We start from the raw sequence: 20,516 nt of genomic DNA, 5'->3' as shown, positions 1-20,516 counted from the left end.
TTTCACAATCTTCCTCTTTTTGTAACTGATCTCTACTTTGTACTTTATTTCCCTTCTCTATTTCACCCTCTCTCCCTCTCTCCTTCTCTCTGTCTCTTCCCGTTTTCTTTTTTCCTCTCCCCTCAATTTTTCCTATCTCCTGCATCCTCTAATTTCATTATAGTTTTCCTTTTCTTTCCATTATCTCTTTTATTTGTTAAACTCCAATCTCTTTCTCTGTCTCTCTCTCTCTCTCTCTCTCTCTCTCTCTCTCTTGTTTCCTTTCTTCTTTCATCCTCTTTCTCTTTTCTCCAATTTTCTATCTCTTATTTGTTTCTTTCCACTGATCTGTCATTCACAGACTCTTTTTCTTGGTTCTGTTGTTTTCATTTTTGCCTTTCAAAGTTGCCTTAAGACGTGATTTTCTATCCAGACTTCTTTTTTTATAGATTCTGTAAATTATTTATTTTACGCGACTCTTTTTGTCAATTTTTGGCTTATCACGACGATGAGAGTGAAATGATCAATACATAAAATTGACAAAGGGACACTCACATTAGAACAACCATATTCAGTCCAGGACTCAAACATGGAGTTATCGGCAGTAAGATCGTTAGTACTTGAATAATACCTTTTGTCTCCAATGTCACTTGCGAGTCACTTAAAACGCACAAATTCATTTATGCAACTTTATTTTGGTCAGATTATGAATTTTATTTTATTTCTTTAAGCCGGCCTGGAAACCAGACTATCACCCTGTAATCAATGGGTTCCGGGTTCGATCCTCCTTGAAATCATGTTACACAGTGGTTCAAATATCATTTTAAACTGTAGGTCCAGTCCCGTTGAGCAAATGTGAACTGAAAAGAAACTTTGAAAAACATAGTGCATTACATTGAGGCTGTTTGTGATAAACATCATGTAAGTGCATGGACGTCCGCAAGATTTTTCCCAGGGAGGGTCAAGGAAGGTATTTTTTTCTGGGGGGAAAACAATGTTCCCTCAAAAACATTGCTTAAAGATGAATTTACCATGTTCGTGCAATAATTAACACATATTATTGTGGCTGAAATTGAATTATATGTGTGAAATATATAATTTTTGGTTGACTTTCATTTTCCAGGGGGGCACGGCTCCTCCTTGCCCCCTTTCCGCACGCCCATGTGTAAGTGAATGTGCCATTGAATCCTCTGAATCTGAGATACACGATATCTACAAACAATTAATGAACATATCGTATTATTAAATAAAATGGTAGAGTATATTAGTAAGCAATCATTTGAATTTTGTTAAGTTGTTATTTTATTTTGATTTTTGTTATTTTATTTTATTCTGTCGATTTTCTGCCACTTTTGGTTAATCGCGACGATGAGGATGAGTGATAATATGATGAAATTCATAAAGGGACACTTATAAAGAACACACATGCTCAGGACTCACGGTGATGTTAGGCTGTATTCATCCATGCCCTTCCGGGTTCGAATCCCGGTCTGGGCATGAGTGTTCCTTGTGTTTTTCTTCATCAATTTCATCATATCGTCTCTCACCTTCGTCTTCGCGATTAGCCAAAAGTAGCAGAAATGTGAAGTAAAATAAACGAAAGCAATCAATTACCCACGCCCTCCGAATACCCCCTGCTACAATTTTAAACCCTTTCACATTCAAAACTTAGATAAACCCTTGTTTCGTTCTGTTTATTTTACGTTGTATGCATTTCTTACTAAGCGAATCGTGAGAGGGTAATAGCAAAATCTTAAAGGAACATGCCATACCCGAGGTTCGAACCCAGCGTCCTTGGGTTTTTCCAGCACCCTAACCACTAGAACAGGGAGGACAGATATATGGGGATTAAACAGTCATATATTTTACGTTTACCATAAGCCACATCTAGCATTTTCAATAAAAATGGAACAAAGTAAAAATAGAAGTTCTTTCCTCAGACGTACTTCCCCACACCGAGGCACGGTTTGGGTTTATTCGTAATAACAAACAATCTGGTACTCGACGTGGACTTTCTCATGACGTAGATCGGTAATGTTAGCCCAAGACTCCGTTAGAAGCACGAATTCCATCTCTCATGAGAAGAGTGAAATAACAACTGCTTTTAATGTTACGTTCTTGAAAAGCTAACAGAAGAGAAAGATTTGCAATTTTTGCTTGTTTTGGGGGCGATCCGCGTCGTGACGTGAGTCAACTTCCCAGAAGCAATCTCAACGGAAAAGCATTGAAACTGAAGAAAAAAAAGAACAACGTAATTTGTGCTTTCTTACCAGAAGGGGGAGGAAGGAAAGGAGGGGGGCAAGTGATTGCTTCCTTCACAGATATCACGTGATATACGTCAGGGTTTATTTAACAACATTCTCACCTTCCAGCGAACTACTTTCCATTTCACGATCCAATAGGTATCCTCGCAAATCGGGGGCGACTTGTGTTCGCCCTGTAGCGAGTCCACGAGGCAACATTCGCGCTGTGTGCTTCGCATCTTTCGGTCATTCATTCTCGTTCAGCATGCCTGGAACAACGGATCTGCAACATCTACCTCCGGGTGCAGCAGTCGAACCCTCCATTTCGACCGAAAATGGAGTGAAGATATCAAACGGTTCTGCAGTGAACGGTGTGAAACAACACGAAACCAGGACTTCAAATGCAGAGTGCTTTCAAAGTTGTCCCAACAGGGAGGTACACCAGGATTTTGTACGTCGTGCAGTAGACATTTTGATAGAACGTGGAGTTTTCGAAGGCACTAATAGAAGAGCTAAAGTTCTGGAGTGGAAAGACCCAGAAAAACTTAAAGAAACTTTCGATTTGGCACTCAAAGATGAACCGGTCCCACATGACGTGCTTTTGGATGTTGTGGAAGATACGATCAAATATAGCGTCAAGACTGGACACCCTCATTTTATCAACCAGCTTTTCTCCAGGTATGTAGTCCATAGTTTCTAGACTAGTTTTAAAGCAATGTCCAGCATTGTCACTATTCATTATTGCAAAGTTATATAGTTTTGAGAACGTTCGGCGTCAAATTGAAATGTGCAAGCTTCTTGGCCCATTCTTCGCGGCGATTGATAAAGATTTGAACGGTTCTGTTCAAAACTGTATTTTACATTTTCCTTCTTGATCCGAAGTCTTGCATTTTAAGTAGCATGGTTATAACATACAACACGATTTTCTAAATGCAATATTCAAACCATGAATCTTTAGACTCGAGGTTGAATTGGACTAGTCTTATTCTATCGAATATGTAGTCATTCCAAAAAGCTGCAGATTTACGTCCAGTTAAGATATAAAATTTTCGTATGTAACATTCTGAAGGGCGAAAGTCTTCTGAAGTGTACGTTCTGTTAGCGAATGAAAATCTGAAAGACTGTCAGCTGGAAGACTTAACGTGTACCGTAGAGCAGCATGCATTAACTGTTAATATCGGGCACCATTTTCACTTAAGTTTCAACCGCTTCGCTGTGATTAGGTTTTTGTTCTTAACTTCGTATTGCGTAAAGCAATATTAATGAACATTGTAATGAAGAATTTACACGGTAATAAGAATCCTACGGTGGAATTGCAGAGCCTAAATTAAATTTTACTGTTTTCACATCTTAGGAATTATAAAATAGAACCAGCAACGTTAACCATTGCTAACTGCCAAATCTCGCTGCGCTGATTCTTGGCATACAGCAGAAAAGTAGTTTTCAATTTTTTCTTGGGAAATACTATGTATATTCCAAATTCCGAAAAAACTGCATCTTTTTGGAATTCAATCTAAAGCATTCAAGTGAATGAATGTTCGTTTGGTTTGCTTTCATTGTTGTCTAGAGATTTGATACTTTTAAGTTATATCTCATATATGTAAACAGCGATAACAAACTACATAAATATTCATATGAATACTCTAGATGGGAATTTTAAACGGATGCAAGTTTTCAGATTTTGGAATAGTTCCGAAAAGAAATTTGCGAAAAAAGATTTTGGTGGCACAGGCCCCAGTGTGGCTTTAATTCAGGTATAATAGTGGTTAAGGTGTAGTAATATCTAAACCCTTGACGTAAAATATTTACAAACTCATATTTTATTAATTATGTACCGGAAAAAATATTACCTGAATTTATGCACTTCAATCTACCACTGCCCTTCTTCCCCCTTCAAAAATGTTAACTTTAATTAACATTGTCATTTCATGCAACGATTTGCAACTTTTCCACCAGTAGCAATGAATGAATAATTGTAATATCGTCGAGACGCCCGTTTTTACTTTTGATTTCGAATACGTGCATCACGTGAAAGATTAGATAAATGCGGTGACTCAAACTTGAACTTTTGCCTACAGCCACTTTTTAGCGGAAAAAAATACAGGAACGGGATGTTTGTACGCAAACTAGACTAAAAATATATTCGGAAATAGCCTCCGATAAGTTTATCTCTTCTAACTTAACTGGAAAAGTAGCTTGCTTCAACTATGTGGCTTCACCAGGCCCGTAACCAGGCAGGGGCCAGGGGGGCTGAGCCTCCCTGGAACTGCCGTCAGCCCCCCTGGCACCCGTTTCCGCCTCAATTTAGACAGAAATCTGACTTTTGTCATAGACGTCGGATTTTAGGTTTTTAACAGATTTTTTCCTTTGCAGGTAAATAAGAAATAAGTTATATCATTTTCATTAAAAACTAAACTGACAAAGTTTTATAGTGCCTAAAATAACCTATTTTGCTTGTTAGAACCTATTTTAGGTTTACGTGCCTAAATTAAAAATTTTAAGTTTTCTATTTTTTAGGTTTTAGTATATATGATGTTTATCAAAACTTTAAACAAAACAAGAAATGTCTGACGTCACTGTTACCTGCAGACAGTGGCGGAGAAAGGGGACAGTTCCCCCCTACTTTTTGCCCTTGCACTATACTTTTCATGCTAAGCCTTGCTGCGAAGATAGAGTAAACTGTCCTTGTAACACACCCCTCCTCTCCATTTGCAGTCTTTGCATCCAATCGTCTCTACTGCCTGCAACGTCAAAAGTGCCAACTTCTGATCTGTGCAACGTTGCTCACTCTCGTGCCAGTTTGGTCCTTTTTGGCATTCACGCCTTGCAAAGTAATGTTTTAGCATTCAATTGCTTTGATTGAATTGGTGTTTTAAGTCCACTTTATGCACAGTAAGGATAATCGGGACTGGACCTACAGTTTAAAGTGGGATCCTAACCACTGTGCTTCCACCGGGTATTGAACCCGGAAACCCTTGATTACAATTGCAGTACTGACTGTTTGTTGAAATAATTTTCAGCACATGAAATGATCCTCACAGACAAAAGGTGGAGTTTTGAGTGTGGATAACGCTTAAGTATTCATGGTGGTCACTAGAACCATGATAAAATTCAAGTGTAATTCCTTGTTTTCAAGGTGAACTTTCCAAAACTTCAAGGATACAAGCAGATGTTTTCTTTATTCCAACTTACGTATTAGACTCTCACCCTCCCTTCCACACACAAAAATATTAACAATATAAAGGGTTTGTATGATTCCAATGTACCAAAATATTTACCAAATCAACTTCAAAGATATATTATTTTGTAATAATCTTCTGTTCGTCAGATTGTTCTGCAAGAGAGACTAACAATATTAACTGATTGAGAAAATTTTGTTTAATTTTCCATGTAGCTTTTTTATACCTAATAAAATAAAATGAAAGCTAAACTGAGAGAAACTTGCCTCAGGGCATTTATAAAGAGGTTTAAATTTAATGGAATTCGGATTAATAAAAGTTGCAATTTTTCACGTCTGAGAAAAAATTGGAAAAGAGAACATCCGGTTGTACCTTTTCCATGTTTTGCCAAAATTCACGTATAATTTAAGGAGCCAATAATTCAGTGTAATTCCCGGAACTTGAATTCCAAGTGAGTAGCCACACTGATAGTGTGCAGCAAATTATACGAACTTAATTAATTTTTCATATCAACAAGTAACTTTTTCTAACAGCACAAGTGCAGTATTATAATAATTTGTAGATAATTTTGAAAATGATATAAAGAAATGAAAATTTGTTTAGAAAATTAATATTTGGTTAATTACGGTTGTTATGAATTTTTGTTTTGAACGATTGAATCGAATCAGTATCTTTCAGGAATTTTGTACCAAATTGTCTTTTTGCAACCTATTTTAGGATTTTTAGAGCCTATTTTAGGAATCTAAAAGCCCATTTTTAGAACTCTAAAAAAGAGGTCTAGTCATGATGCAAATTTCCTTCGCATCTGCATCAAATGTTAACAGCTCCCAAGTTTTGGGAACGAAGGAGAGTTTCATTCGGCCGGGGGTGGATTGTACTGTAGGCACCGTGATTGATAATTGTGCATTTTTTGTGTGATATACATATCTGTATCATCTAAAGCAGTATGGAGTGTAAGGAATGATTTCAGTACCAGTCATTTAACACTTCAAAATATATTTTAAAATGTGTAGAAAAATGTAGTATGTGTTTTTATAAATTTTATGTAACGTGATGATCCCTCCCCCACCCCACACATAATTTACCATAATTTAAAATTGTTAAATTTGTAAAAATTGAATTTATTTACAAAGCCCCCCTGATAACCCGTGTGCCCCCCCCCCCCGGAGATCAATTCTAACTAGCTACGGGGTTGGGCTTCACACAAAGCAAAGGCCATCCGGAAAACTTGTACAAGTTGTTTGCATCAGTTGCTAAACTGTCAATTGCCAGCAGTTGCTAGATTTCCAGAGGAAGTTGGGAAATTCCATTGGTCATATGACACGGGTGTCTTTAACAAAAGGCTTGAAGGCTTAAAGTAGAATTAAGAACTAACAATGCTTGCATTACTGCATAACAGTGCAGGCTGTGGCCATAAAACAAAAGTATTTTTAAGTGCCATGATAAATACTTAGTGTCTTGCTGCTTAACCATAGTGTAATTTGTAAAATGTATAAATTGGAAAACAGATTTTTAAAGGGTGATCTTTAATTTTGACAAACTGAATTTTCAACCTTTAGGTGAAAAGGAGAGGAAATATCCTTTTCTGCTGTGAAAGGAATTAATTCAGTATTGGTTTAAACGTGTGGTGCTATTTACGCAACATGACGAATAGAGTAAAGGAACTAGTGGGCATTTAATGGTTTATCGCATGTGTTGAAATTGTTCAGACAGTTGCATACAAGTGGTTCTCAACGTTCCTGAGACTACAGTCCGTTCAAATCTTTAAAGCCAATGCCCCGAACCAAACAAATTTACTCGTAAGTACTTCTATTTTTTTTTTTAACTTGAAAATAAAAATTCATCCTTGAAATTGAATATTAATAAATTATGACATAAAGAGTGCTCAATAAATATAACTAGGATGAATTTGACGGAGGATGAGGGAATCCCCCCATGCAGTTATTATTTTTTTTGCATTTGGGGATATACATAACACTGGAAACTTTTCAATATAACATTGACTTCAACTATTTTTAAATGAAAATTGCCGTGCAAAATAAGAATTAAGTTTCAAGTGACTCTCGCGGTTAGGTCTGGCTGCGCCCCGGAGGTTGACAAACACTAGTTGCTCTAGATGTTGCTGTGTAAAGACATCAAGCTTGTAACAGGCGACTCAGTCTATTGTCCCTTGTAGCAGAATAATAAAAAATCCATGGAGGGCTCGAGACGGAGGGGACGCGAAATTTCATAGCGGACTCTCATCTCAACTCCCTTCCCTGAGAAACCCTGCTTGTTGCAGGTTAACAAGACTTCGTGGCCTGGATTTACATCGGGATTGGTCGGTCATACGCTAAATGTCTATAGCCTCATCTTTTATCATCGTATGGGATTTCTTTTGGTTGCAAGTTGTTATACTTAAATGATAAGGAGTTGGTTTCTCCTACAAGAGTTAAAATATATCACCTGAATGCAGTGTTTCTTTTCTCTGGTAAGAAAGGTTCTAGTATCTAGTTGGTTTGTTATTACTAGGAAAAGGATTTTAAGGTGCAAAATTAGTGTCTGGGAAAGAGGGGGGGGGGGAAATGTTCTGAAAATGTTTTCAAAAAGTTTTAAAAAAAAGGTGCTAAGATGCCTTTATTCAATGTTCTTTTTCTGTGCTTTCTGCATATAATGCGCGCGGACCGCATAGAGAACTGTGCATGTGCCGAATAGGTTTTGTTAGTTTATTTTCTCTCTGGAGTTTTGCTACATCATTATCAGAACTATTTGGGCTGCAATGATTATATTATACCATTATATAGCTCTCCTTCTGCCCTACAAAATGAGACTATAGGATTTTATATAGCTGCTCAAGAAGAGTGAAGGTCATTTATTTTTCTGCTCTATTTTTTTTAACTTGAATGAAAAGGAAGGAAAAATGTGCTGAAGCATCAAAGAGGGAGTAAAAAGGGGGAAAACGTACACCTCTCGCGAGAAGGTGCAACAAAGTGTATTGTTCATTTTTACTTGATGTCATGTCCTAAAATGCAAATCTCAAACGATCAGTATGAAAACATCTATATTTTGAGAGGTTCGCACCTTAAAATCCGTTCACTAGTTATACAAACTTATTTCGTTAAAATGTTAGTTTTATTCTCACCTATAAAAAGCTGCCGCTAAGACGTACCGCTAGGAAAAAAAAACTCTGCCTGAATGAATCCTACAGATTTAGACAAATGTTCATTAATCTTCCATTAGAGGAGAAAGTCTAAATATGGGCGAAGGTTTAAATATGGGTTTTTGAGTTATCAGCGCTCCCGGGTGCTGCAGCCTGGCAGAGGCTATTGGAACTGGTTATCTGTCAAGGACAAAGGTTGCGGCGCCAATTCGCAAGAGAAAGTGTTGGTTAGTTTCGGCCTTGGACGCTGTTATAGAATTGCGACCTCCGAAAACTTTTTGCAGGTGTGTTTTAACTCGGCGTTTTCTGAATTCTCATCTGCTTTGTATAGGTTATGATATTAGCGGTACATAAAACAAATGTGGGCTTTTAAAATGCCATGATTTGTTTGCGAAATATGTACCACAGAGAGCGAAAATAAATTGAAGAAAATAGTGATAGTCTAAATATGGGCTATGACATGAGGTCTAATGTTGAGATCAAATTTTCAACAAATATTTGGATGTTTTTCTTAATTTCGATTTTTCCCATTCCGCGTGATTTTCAAAACAGATTATTCATAAATATGAATTTTATAATGTTTTAGCGATAAATGACTGTTTTTTAAATTTTAATTGCTTTTTGTGATATTGTCACTAGTAGCCCATATTTAGACTACAATTTTGAAATAAATAATTTTACAATTTTTTGGAAATTGCTTTTTTTTTTAAAAAAAAATGGAGACCTTCTATGCTTTAGCATGCTATTACATTTAAGTACATATTTCATAGATATACATTTTAAAGGCAGTTGCTTGGTATATTAATTTTTTCCTCCGAAAATTGCAAAATAAAAAGGGGGGCATATTTAGACCTTTTCCTCTAACATTGCCAGATAATTTTTCGGATGGAGAAATATTTTTAGGTGTGTTGCGATTCGAACTTTCAAATGGTCTCTTTTCTGGTTCGTGCTTAAAATTTTCATCTTTACCTTTCTGCATCTTTCATCTAGTTTTTCTTCCCTCTGCTTATTTAAATTTCTTCCTCCCTGTTTCTAATTTTCCTGGTTTTTGCTTTACTACTCTGAAGATTTATTTAGCCATTTGGGTGAGGCCAGGTTTTCAATATTTCACGATGGATAGCCTATCTTCACCCAAAAGCAAATTGCACGTTTAATCCCCTTTAGAGAACTTGTTTCCAGCTAATTGTAGTGTTTTAATTCAAGGAGGGATCAGCGAGAGAAATTCCTTCCCTTAAAACTGCTTTTCCTGCGTGTGTTAGTTTATCTTTTTTCAGTGGTGATTGTATGCAATCATGACTCATGACTGTATTTACACTTATAAAATCTCACAAAAGGAATAAGGTCTTCTCTATGTCGTAATAGTAACTCTCGCCTTTTAGTAGACAGGGGTCCCGGGTTCGATTTCCGGTGGATGCCCATTGCACAGTGGTTCGGATCCCACATTAAACTGTAGGTCCAGTCCCAATTAGTCTATATTTGCATAAAGTGGACTTGAAACGACAAATCACTTATAAGAAAAAGTCTGCTGCTTTTAATATAGGTGTTTAACCTACGTCACAAACTTGCAGCATTGTGGCTTCGAGCAGCCATGATTGAGCCAGTTCTTGCTTGTAAGCATACGGAGTTGAAACGGGCGAGGGGGAGATGCTAAGAGGCATTCGTGATTTGAAACAAACTTGCAGTTGGTGCAAATGTAACGAACGTTACGTGGTGGGGATTTCCATACAAACTACAAATAATATTGACCGCAAACATGACAGCTGTATGCATCCTGACGTCACATAAAAACCACTTATACGTCGAATAGTAAATCTTATTGTGCTACAGTTTTGTTGTAATTTCATTTTGAATTCGCTATTAAGCATACATTAAAAAAAACGTGGGAAAATATTTGTAGTACTAGCACCAAAACTCTTAGGTTAATTTAAAGTAAGAGGCAATTACAAATAAGTATAAGCAAAGGTATTAATTACGGTGAAAATATTTATTTATACAATGTTCGCCAGTTAAATACAATATAAATCACGCGCCCTATGAAGTAACAAATTCACACGCCCACCATAGGCTTCAGATTGTATAACATCTAGTATACTACGTATCTTTGTTTACACAACGATAGTGACACACAATTTTCTCAATGCACGAATACCGACGTCATAACCTTGCTCTTTTTTTCCCCCTTAATTTTTAGAAAGCGTGAAAGGTTGTACAAGTGTAAATTAGCATTAAATTGTTTTTACCACGTGTTGTACGTGATCTTTACTGTCACTTTTGCTATCATTATCTTTAACATCTTTTTGTTCGACCTTGCAATATGCTAACTTCCTGCTGTTACTTTTCATATAACGAGTGTTTCTTCGTTCCTGTTTCACAAACAGTTTCCTTTTTACATCGGCAAGGGTCGAATAATTTGGAACGTAGATTTAATATTTTTATCAAGAGTTATTTCCCGGAAGAAGGTTAAATTGCATCTCGTCTTTCTCAGCTAATCATATAGCACGAAAAGAGAAGGAAGAAAGATTGCAGCAAGTTTTGTAGCCTGTGGTCGAGTGCAGTCAGTTTCCTTTCACCTGTTGCAACTGTCAGATTAAATTGTAAGGCAGCAAAGAATGTGCTTAGCAAAAGTGTTCTACAGGAACGAATATGGGCGCTATGCACCGGATGTTTACATTTGTGCTTCCTTGGCGCTGGCGGGGACTGTACTTCCGGTTTTGAAAATAATAACATTGAATTCAAATGTGTAAAGGCAGTGTCTTCGGAAAAGGCAAAAATATTTGCTTGGCTTTTGATTTCAACATGAAATGGGGAACAATATTGTCTATGCATAGTTTTCAGACAGACCCGATACGAAAGATCAGTGGATTTAGGCAGTAAAGCGAAAAGATTGGACACAAACACGAGGGAGTAAGCTCTGCAGTCGGCACTTCATCAGATCAAATGAAAATATTTTAAGTTTCGAAAATTATAACTGTAATGCACATGTGTTAATTAAATTTAAAAGTTGGAACTATGTATAATCATATTTTAACGCATTTGCCTTTTAGTTGTTGATAAGCGCTCTCTCCATGGGCGTCGGTAGGTCAGCCCCCTCCCCCCTTTGGAAATTGGCATCCTTCATTTCAAGTCTCAAAGAAGCAGGATGTTTGTTACTTTTATTTTTAATAGTAAAGTTCACTTGGTTAGTATTCGGACAGAGTAATCAATGTAAAATACTATGCATTAGATCGAAAAAAAATGAGTGAAAAATACAGGAACCAATATATTTTTCATATTCTACCCTTTAATTCAAAGAATAAAAGGTTCCAGTTTTCAGAATTCGAAAATTATACGAAGTAATTTTAAATGAGGTCACACAATATAAACTTTGAGTATTTTTTTCGAACTTCTAAAGTCCTTTCTTGAACGACACTTGCAAGAGTAAATAACAAAATACAATAACTGTGCATTTCAGTATAAAGTAGTAACTATGAAATGTAAAGATATTAATGGAAAATAGTTCACTCGGCTGTTGGATCGAATAGCATGATAATAATAAACAAGAATAATAAAATTCGAATAAAATTTAATTAGGTATATATTATTAGTGTATACCAATAGTTTATCCGCAGTAATTATTATATTTTACTGTTGTGATCGAAGTATTTCAATGTTTATAATTGATGTAAGCTTCATTTCAACCTGGACAAGTCTTTTCAAACACGAAACTGATGGTAGAAGATCAACATTGCCTTGGAAAAATATTACCATTGTCCCTTATATCGGCATCCACAGGATCCGGGAAATTGCCCATGTTTTCTAGGTACCTTTGTTTCTCTATACCACTCAAAAAATTAGTGATCCATTTTGTTTCCGATCTTTTAGGAGAAAATAAGCTCTGACGAACTGTATTCCGCTTGTTTACATTGGAAAATTCGCCAAACCGGAAGTTCTTTCCCCGCCATCAATAATCGAATTGTCTGATCGATCATTTTTGTTTACTCAGGAATAACCCCCACAAAATGCCCTTAGCAAGTTTGATTTCGTGATGAGTTCTGCAATCTAGGAGAAGGTTCAATCCATAAGATCGAAGTTTGAACATCTTGCAAATGTATAAATATCGCTTTGTAAATTTATTTTATCCTACTTCACATGCGCAGATTTTAGTGAGCGAAGGCGGGCCTCCCGACGGCGTAGTGATGACGTAGCCTTGACATCAAGGGTTCCAGTGTTCGATATCTGGTGGAGGCACATAGTGGTTCGGATCCCACTTTAAACTGGAGGTCTAGTCCCGATTAGGCTATCTGTGCATAAGTGGACTTAGGATACAGTCAATTCAATCCCCGCCCGTTCTTCCGCAAATAGGGGACAGTGATTTTGTACATTCCCTAATGTTCAATCTATTGAGGCATATGGTAGACTAACATGTATCCAAACACTGAAACATTTTCTTCAATTCACCAAATCATTGAGTAGATCTGTGAGGTCACACAATGAGGGGAACAGGTGTGTTTTGGGAGGCAGTCTCATTTCGTCGTATGAGAAGTAGAGGAATAACTTCAGAAATCCGCTTTTGTTTTAAATAAACTCCTCTGAAGAGCTCTGTTTAGTCAGATCGACAGAGCTCCACTTCTAATCCTTAGCAGTAATGTGGGGCCACGTATCTCCAATGTACTGACTTTCTTTTTTAGTCTGACATATTCCCAAGAACTCATTATTCCATATTCCTGTAAATCTGATAAATGAGTTATGTCCCTCTGGTTCTCACACGATTTTATATACTCATATATGCCACACAAGGTTCCCATTAAGTACTGTCTTTTGCTGTGTGCGGCCCAGGGCTCGATCCTCCATAGGAAGCGTCACAATTTGTGTTGACTACAGTTAGGGAAGCAGCAGGTCTTGGCCTGAATAGGCATGAAAAGTAAATTGGATTCCACGAGCAGACCACACGTATCGCCCAGTGAAAAGCCACGCGCCTTGGTTCAGCTCTTGCACGTCGACTGTGTATTTCAGCTAAAAACTGGAACATTTATCATTTTTTTTTTGTTTTTGTCACTGTATATACATTTAATGGAAGAGATTTCTATAACTGATTGATAATTTGGTATCATGAAACAGTTTCAAGTATTAGGTGAATCGTAAATTTCAAATTTTCTTCAGTTTGGACAGTGTAAGATTTCCACAAACTTTACAGGCACATGTGCAAGACTTTAATCATAGCATTCTTTCAGCTTGGACCCTTACGGCCTCGTCGGACAATGGCTCACGGACACCCTTAACCCCAGCGTATACACTTACGAGGTAGCCCCAGTATTCACTCTGATGGAAGAGGCTGTATTACAGGAGATGAGAAGGATCGTTGGCTTTCCGGAAGGCGATGGGATCTTCTGCCCAGGAGGTTCGATGGCCAACGGCTACGCTGTCAACTGTGCCAGGCATTGGTTCATGCCAGATATCAAGGCAAGTCTTGCAGTTCTGTATTTTACCTCGCAGGATAACTAATGTATTATCCTCTCAACATTAGTGGATATTCAGTTGTTCTGAACTTTCCAAACTCTCACTCTACAAGAAAGTATCCAGAAATCTGAAATTTAGGAAGAGGGGGCAGAAAAAACACAAAATTTGAGGTGGTTTTTTTTTATCATAAAAGGGATATGTCATAAGTTTTGCCATCATTGTGGGGGACAGACGTGCTCAAGACTTGAGACGTTGAACTGCTGGAGAAAAGTAGTTTGAATGTAGTTATAGGTCAAAGAGAGAATTTTATTTACCTACTTTGCTGACGCTCCTGTTCATGCACACATTATACAGTATAAAAAGGTCCTATTGCCTTCTGTAGGAACTAAATAAGTATTTGAGAAGCGATTTGGTATAACAATCTCAAAGGACACTAACGAGACACTAGATTTAGCATAAGTCGTAGTTTTCATATTGTCTCTAATAAAGGTAAATACATTATTTGACTACATTCCAAAAAAAAATGTATTCTACGCGAGATTCTTTCGACAACTTAGCTAGCTTCTTACCACTTCCCAAAAATGTCATCAAATTTTAGTTAGCAATAGTTCAAACTTTAACCTATCTGCTGTACTTCACTAGTTTATTTAAAAAGCTTGAAAAGTTTGTCTGCAACTCGGTACTAACTTCTGTGGTAACTTATTCTCACCCGTCTATACTCTGTGGCATATTTCGTGCATTGTAAATGCGAAGTTGTTCATAAATTCTCATTAACTCATTCCTGAGTGCTAGTTTTAGAACTGGTTACCGTGCATTTACATTCTGGACATATAGTACAGTGGGATGCAAAAGTATGGTCCGAAAAATTGTCGATGTCTATTTTCATTAATTTTTTCTTTCATCCTAATGTTTTTACGACTTAGATTTTTACGTGTGCTGTTGCAAGGGTTTGTAGCAGCTTGTTTTGAGTTTTGTTTCAATTCTTGAAGCTAGTGTTGTATAAAACAGAATAGGCATGGTGATGGACAATTTACTTCGTTGTATTTATGCATCCCACTGTAGAAATTGACAAATGATGCACTACATGGAAGGAAAATCATTGATCAATTACTTCTTTTTTCTGCTAGGCCAAAGGACTTCATGGTCGCAAGCGATTGGTCCTCTTCACGTCAGAGGACGCTCACTACTCCATAAAGAAGATGGCAGCACTCGAGGGAATAGGAAGCGATAATGTTTACCTGGTAAAATGTGACGCGGTTGGTAAAATGAGTCCTCAGGATCTTGAGCGACAAGTTCAAATGGCCTTGGAGGAAGATGCGGCTCCCTTCATGGTGTCCGCTACCGCAGGTAATTTAATCTTCCCTTCACTAAAAAATTAACTTAATTCTTGATCTTTGTAAATACAAATTCTATTCTCTTGAAATTACATTTAAATAGTTTGTAAGGCGTATAGCGCAACATTTATATTTGAAAATAGAAAATTGTAGATCTTGAGAAATAGTTCAATATTTTTAATGTTCTTGTTTCGGCCCTTTCTATTTCTAATTCTCTTGATTTGCATCTTACCAGATTTTGGCATGGAGAGAGTCTATGGAGATTTGACCCCCCCCCAAAATGCAACGTTGCCATACTAGAATACGCAATTCCAGAAGTAAATTGTTCTTTAAAAAACAAGGACTTGCGGTTTTGCTAGACTGTTCATCACTTGAAACTACTGACGTTTTGCCAATAAAGCAAATTAGACTAATATAATAGTTAATACTTTTAACTGAATGCTTGTCACTTTAAAAGTTGGCTATTCCATCCTGAGAGACTTTAAAGTGCTTAACATCGAAAGAGTTTATAATTTCCCCCAGTTTGCTTCAAACTGTTTAGGAGGATATAAGGATACAATTCAGAAATAATATGGAAGGATGTAAACGATTTTTACGTAAAGTGAATTTCATGTTTATAACTAAGATTTAAATTAATATCTTCAAAAAATTCATTCACAATAACCCCCAATAGACCAGACAGGTCCATTATGTCTTGACATCAAATTTAAATAAAGATAAAAAACATAACGTCAAGTGACTAATTGTCAAACTAGACTGAATTGTTTGAATATATAGTGCATATTTGGGATCTGTAACGCTTTGTTGTTACCTAGACCCAAAAATAAACAAATTGTACCCCTCTCCTAAATAGGTTTTCGCAACTACACGCTTAAGTATACTTTTTTTTTTTTTTAAAATATGAAACTCAATGTTTAGTTCAACAAATATGCTGATGATGACATGGAATGTTATTAATTTTTGGTATTTCTATGAAATTTCAGGAACTACAGTATTAGGTGCGTTTGATCCGTTGGAAGCAATTGCAGAGATCTGCGCCAGATACAAACTCTGGCTTCACGTTGATGCTGCCTGGGGCGGAGGTGCTCTCATGTCAAAGAAGTGGAGGCATTTGCTGAAGGGTGTTGAAAAGTAAGTTATTTAATCCTACATTGAAACTGCGTTGTCATGCTGGTTGCATAAACATCTAGGCTTTGATCTTGGAATAACGAAGTGTAAGATACAGCTAAAAGTCTAGGGAAGTCATTCTAAGGAGATGAGCTCCTTATCAAGGCTAAAAAGCCAAACTATACTCAATGAGGCCTTAAAAAGATCGCTTCGCGGGTTTGCAGCAGACAACAATATGGGGGTGTGTCTGTGAGAACCAATCAGGTCCGCGAATGAGCGAGCCCGGTTGCCACAGCTATTTCGCTGCACCCTTCTGGAAGGGTGAGTGAGCTCTGCCTCTTGCTACCTCGGCCTGTTTGTTCGTCGCTCTTTCTAAGGCAGACGTTCAATAGATGTAATCCACTAATACCAATGCGGACTACAAAATCAATCGTGACCATATTTCTCGTTCATAATTATACACTTAAAGAATTTGTGATTTTGTTTCCAGGGCTGACTCTGTGACGTGGAACCCCCACAAGCTCCTGGCGGCGCCCCAGCAATGTTCGACTTTCCTGCTTCGACACCCGAATCTCCTGACGGAGACCCACTCCGCGTCGGCACAGTACCTCTTCCAGAAGGACAAGTTCTACGACACGAAATACGACACTGGGGATAAGCATGTTCAGTGTGGACGGAGGGCGGACGTTGTAAAGTTCTGGTTCATGTGGAAGGCTAAGGTAATATTATTATAACTACGTAGAATAGACTGAGTGGTCGGAATTTTTCTATTGTTTCTTCTACAAACTAGTTTGGTAAGTTATTTAAAAAGATAGTCATAGCAGAGATCTAATTTTCCCCCCACCCTTAAATCTGTTAATCACTTTCCAGTGTCAATTTCTCAATTAGTTTTCAAGAAAAGTCTTGCCTATATTCCTTTTCCGGAATGTCTGGAGTAGCTACGCGCAGAGGAGAAAGCTTGTGGGCGGGGCCAGACTAGGTGCGAAAGGGTGCAGAATGCAGAATTCCCGTAGTAGGATTGCGAGCTGTCGTGTTTACTACAGAACTACTGGACCAGTCGAGTCTCCCCCTCCCGCGCGGTCCACTCCCCTCCGAGCGTTCATTGGTCGAGGCACACAGCCGCAACGTGCGCAAAGGACGCGTTCGCGTTCTCTTACTCCAGACATTCCGGAAAAGGAATATAGTGTTAAAATATTTCAATCCGGAACTTACTATGAGCATTTTGTACTCTACGGAACTTGAGTAACAGTTTCCGTCCGTATTGAGGTTGCTCTTGACATTTGATGTGTCAGCAAAGTCGTTTTTGGAAGATAAAAAATTATCTTCGAATAACTGCTATATTTTAATGTTCAGAATTCCTTATCCAGGGGATCATGTCCCCTCAGGGAATTCGCAAATACTTCAAGACATGTAATTTTTTCCTCTTGAGCTCTTGAGAAGGTTCCAGGAAAATATTTTCAATTATAACTAAACCAATTTAAAAATTAAAATTTTTAACATCTTTTTAGATGTGAATGTGCGACAATATTTTTCTGGGCGCGACGAAGTTAAAACAGCTAGAAGCTTTAGGAATGCGGCAATGGCGAAGGATGTAGCGTGTAAAATTGAGAAAGGGATAAAACTATTGGAAAGAATCAAAGAAGTGATGCTGATCAAGGGGGGAGGCTATTAAGTAAATGCATGCTAAAAGATGCGGTGGAAGGTAGCTGGGTAAGGATCCTGGGAAAAGACACTGAAATTAAGTGGATCCTGTGCGTACACCACAAAGCACAAGATCGGAAAGCCTGGAGATTGCAGTGAAAGAAAAGTCTGTTAGGGCAGAAGACGATGAAATAATACTACGTATTTACAAAATAACTTATTATCGTATTCTTTTTTAAAAAGTGTAATGTTAAGGACAAGTCATCCAAATCTTACTTGCTTTGTTACACTTAAACTCGAAGGAATGATTCACCTGGATTAAGTGGATTTACATTTAAACTAACAATATTTCAGTTGTGTTAAAAATTAGTAACTCCAACAGCTATTCGCCTTTTAACTTTTTCCGAAAATTGGCGAATCCATTCAACGTTGCTTATTGTAATTAATTGTGCAGGATAATATATTTGAAAGGCAACTTGAGCGCAAATGTTATTAATCACATATTCTCAACATTCAAATGATAAATTGTATTGCACTTCCAGGGTACTTCCGGTTTGGAAAAGCACATCGACACAGTGTTTGATAACGCCATATACTTCACGGAGCAGCTCCGGAAGCGTGAGGACTTCAAGCTCATGCTTCCGAACCCAGAATGCACCAACGTCTGCTTCTGGTACATTCCTCAGTCGCTCAAGGGCAAGGAGACTGAACTGGATTTCAATGAGCGTCTGCATAAGGTGAGCCTACCTCTATATCCTTGGATTCTGTATTCTCCTTTTATTCAGCCAGGCTCAAAATTAGTTCGGATACTGGGATGGGAAAACTGCTTGCTTTCAAAAGTATCTCAAAATGAAAAAAATGATTTGGAATGTTAAAAAACATAATCACCTGACATACACTAAAGGTTAACTGAAATTGTACGTACGGGGGTGGTAAGGGCTAACTAACAAAGTTAGCGCCACACCTCAACATGTATAAATCTAGGCCTGAGTACGGTACAATCAGCCAAAGCTGAAGGCTAATCATTTTTTAAGTTCTAAATCTTGTATTTTGAAGTCTCTATTTTAAAATCTTGAAATACAATACGTATTTTATATTGTCAATGCATTTTATAAGTTTCAATTTTAAGTATTATATATAAACTTAGTTTTATATCCATTGACTATTGAGGGTTTCAGGAAACCAGAAAAAATAGGTAAAGACTTTAATTCCAAATATGAATTCTTGTTTGTTATTTAAGGGTATATGTTATGTATGAGTGCCCTCAAAGCTCTCCCAATTATTTTTTTCTTGAGCAGTCATCTGAAATAATTTAAATGTTGAACACTGAATATCATATATATATGTGTGTATAGAATATAATGTTGAAAGCAGATAACTATTGTAGATTTTTAGTTTTGTGTTAGGACTTACGAATTGCCAATTCAAATTGTACTGTTGTCTATTAAGTCAAATTTGTTGCAAACATGTTCCATCTCTTGGAAAGGAAGCTCTTTCCTAGGTTGGGAACACATTGACATTTAACAAACTCAAAACCTGTCCATCCTCTCTTTAATTTGAACACAAAGTATTTATGGGGTGATATTTACAACAATATTATCTCTGAAGTTATCGACGGAGTTATTCACATAACCTAAGCTTTTAAACAAACATCGGACTTCAAAATTTCTCATTGGCAGATTTTATTTTCTCTTGTATAAATCAGATTGGTTTTGTTAATTTGATAACTACCAGACATGCATATATAATATTTCTGGATATATAGAGCTTTTCAACAGTTTTCTTTCGTAGATTTTACGATTTACATGTAACATTTACTATCGTTTCAATACGTAGGTGGCGCCTGTTATCAAGGAACGTATGATGAAAGAGGGCACCATGATGGTGACCTACCAACCGCTTAGAGATCACCCAAACTTCTTCCGTCTGGTTCTTCAGAATTCGTCTTTGGAACACAAGGACATGGATTACTTCATAGAAGAATTTGCTCGACTTGGTAGCGACTTGTAAATTGAAACAATCAATTTCTCTTCCCAGTGAAGACATTGAAAGTAATTTTTCCCAAAGAACAATGTTACCAATAAGTACTTTTATATTAAAAGGGTAGAGAAAATTTGGAAAATTAGATAAGTAGTTTGTAATCTTGTGTGCATGCATTGTAAATGGGTATGCTGTGCGATTGTGTAACAAATGTTAATTCCTAATGTTCCAAAATAATTTTGAAAGGCTACTGGCAATTAAAAATATATTTTATGTAATGAGTAATCATATATGCTGTGCATATTGCTTGTGTAGAGTGAGAGGAAAGTTTTTGTTGCCTAAAGACTTGAATTTTAAACTTTTTAAAATGTAATTACAAAATTTTATGTATACTATGTTAATCTAGTTTGTGCATTAATGTATATGAATTCAGCAATGTCATTTCAGTTGAGAAATAAACAGTCATTTAGCTTTATAA

General features: G+C 37.0%; 1 protein-coding gene across 1 annotated transcript; it reads left to right on the top strand.

Annotated features, from left to right (window-relative positions):
• The first annotated feature begins 2,347 nt into the window (after positions 1–2,347).
• On the top strand, positions 2,348–20,516 carry b (glutamate decarboxylase-like protein black). Its single transcript, XM_083136630.1, has 7 exons — positions 2,348–2,900; positions 13,751–13,979; positions 15,104–15,323; positions 16,294–16,441; positions 16,908–17,136; positions 18,601–18,795; positions 19,895–20,516. Exons 1-7 carry the CDS (start codon positions 2,488–2,490, stop codon positions 20,066–20,068), a joined length of 1,608 nt encoding a protein of 535 aa, XP_082992756.1. The 5' UTR covers positions 2,348–2,487; the 3' UTR covers positions 20,069–20,516.

The sequence above is a fragment of the Lepisma saccharinum genome, chromosome 15 (assembly GCF_977018435.1).
Source record: "Lepisma saccharinum chromosome 15, izLepSacc3.1, whole genome shotgun sequence".
NCBI classification, from domain to species: domain Eukaryota; kingdom Metazoa; phylum Arthropoda; class Insecta; order Zygentoma; family Lepismatidae; genus Lepisma; species Lepisma saccharinum.
This window is presented reverse-complemented; position numbering and strand designations above follow the sequence as displayed.

Excerpts from the sequence above, each read along its gene's own strand:
- b (XM_083136630.1), top strand. The coding sequence starts at position 2,488 with ATGCCTGGAACAACGGATCTGCAACATCTACCTCCGGGTGCAGCAGTC. Across the intron at positions 16,442-16,907 it reads TTGCTGAAGGGTGTTGAAAA|GGCTGACTCTGTGACGTGGA; the intron begins GTAAGTTATTTA and ends TTTTGTTTCCAG. Across the intron at positions 18,796-19,894 it reads TCAATGAGCGTCTGCATAAG|GTGGCGCCTGTTATCAAGGA; the intron begins GTGAGCCTACCT and ends TTCAATACGTAG.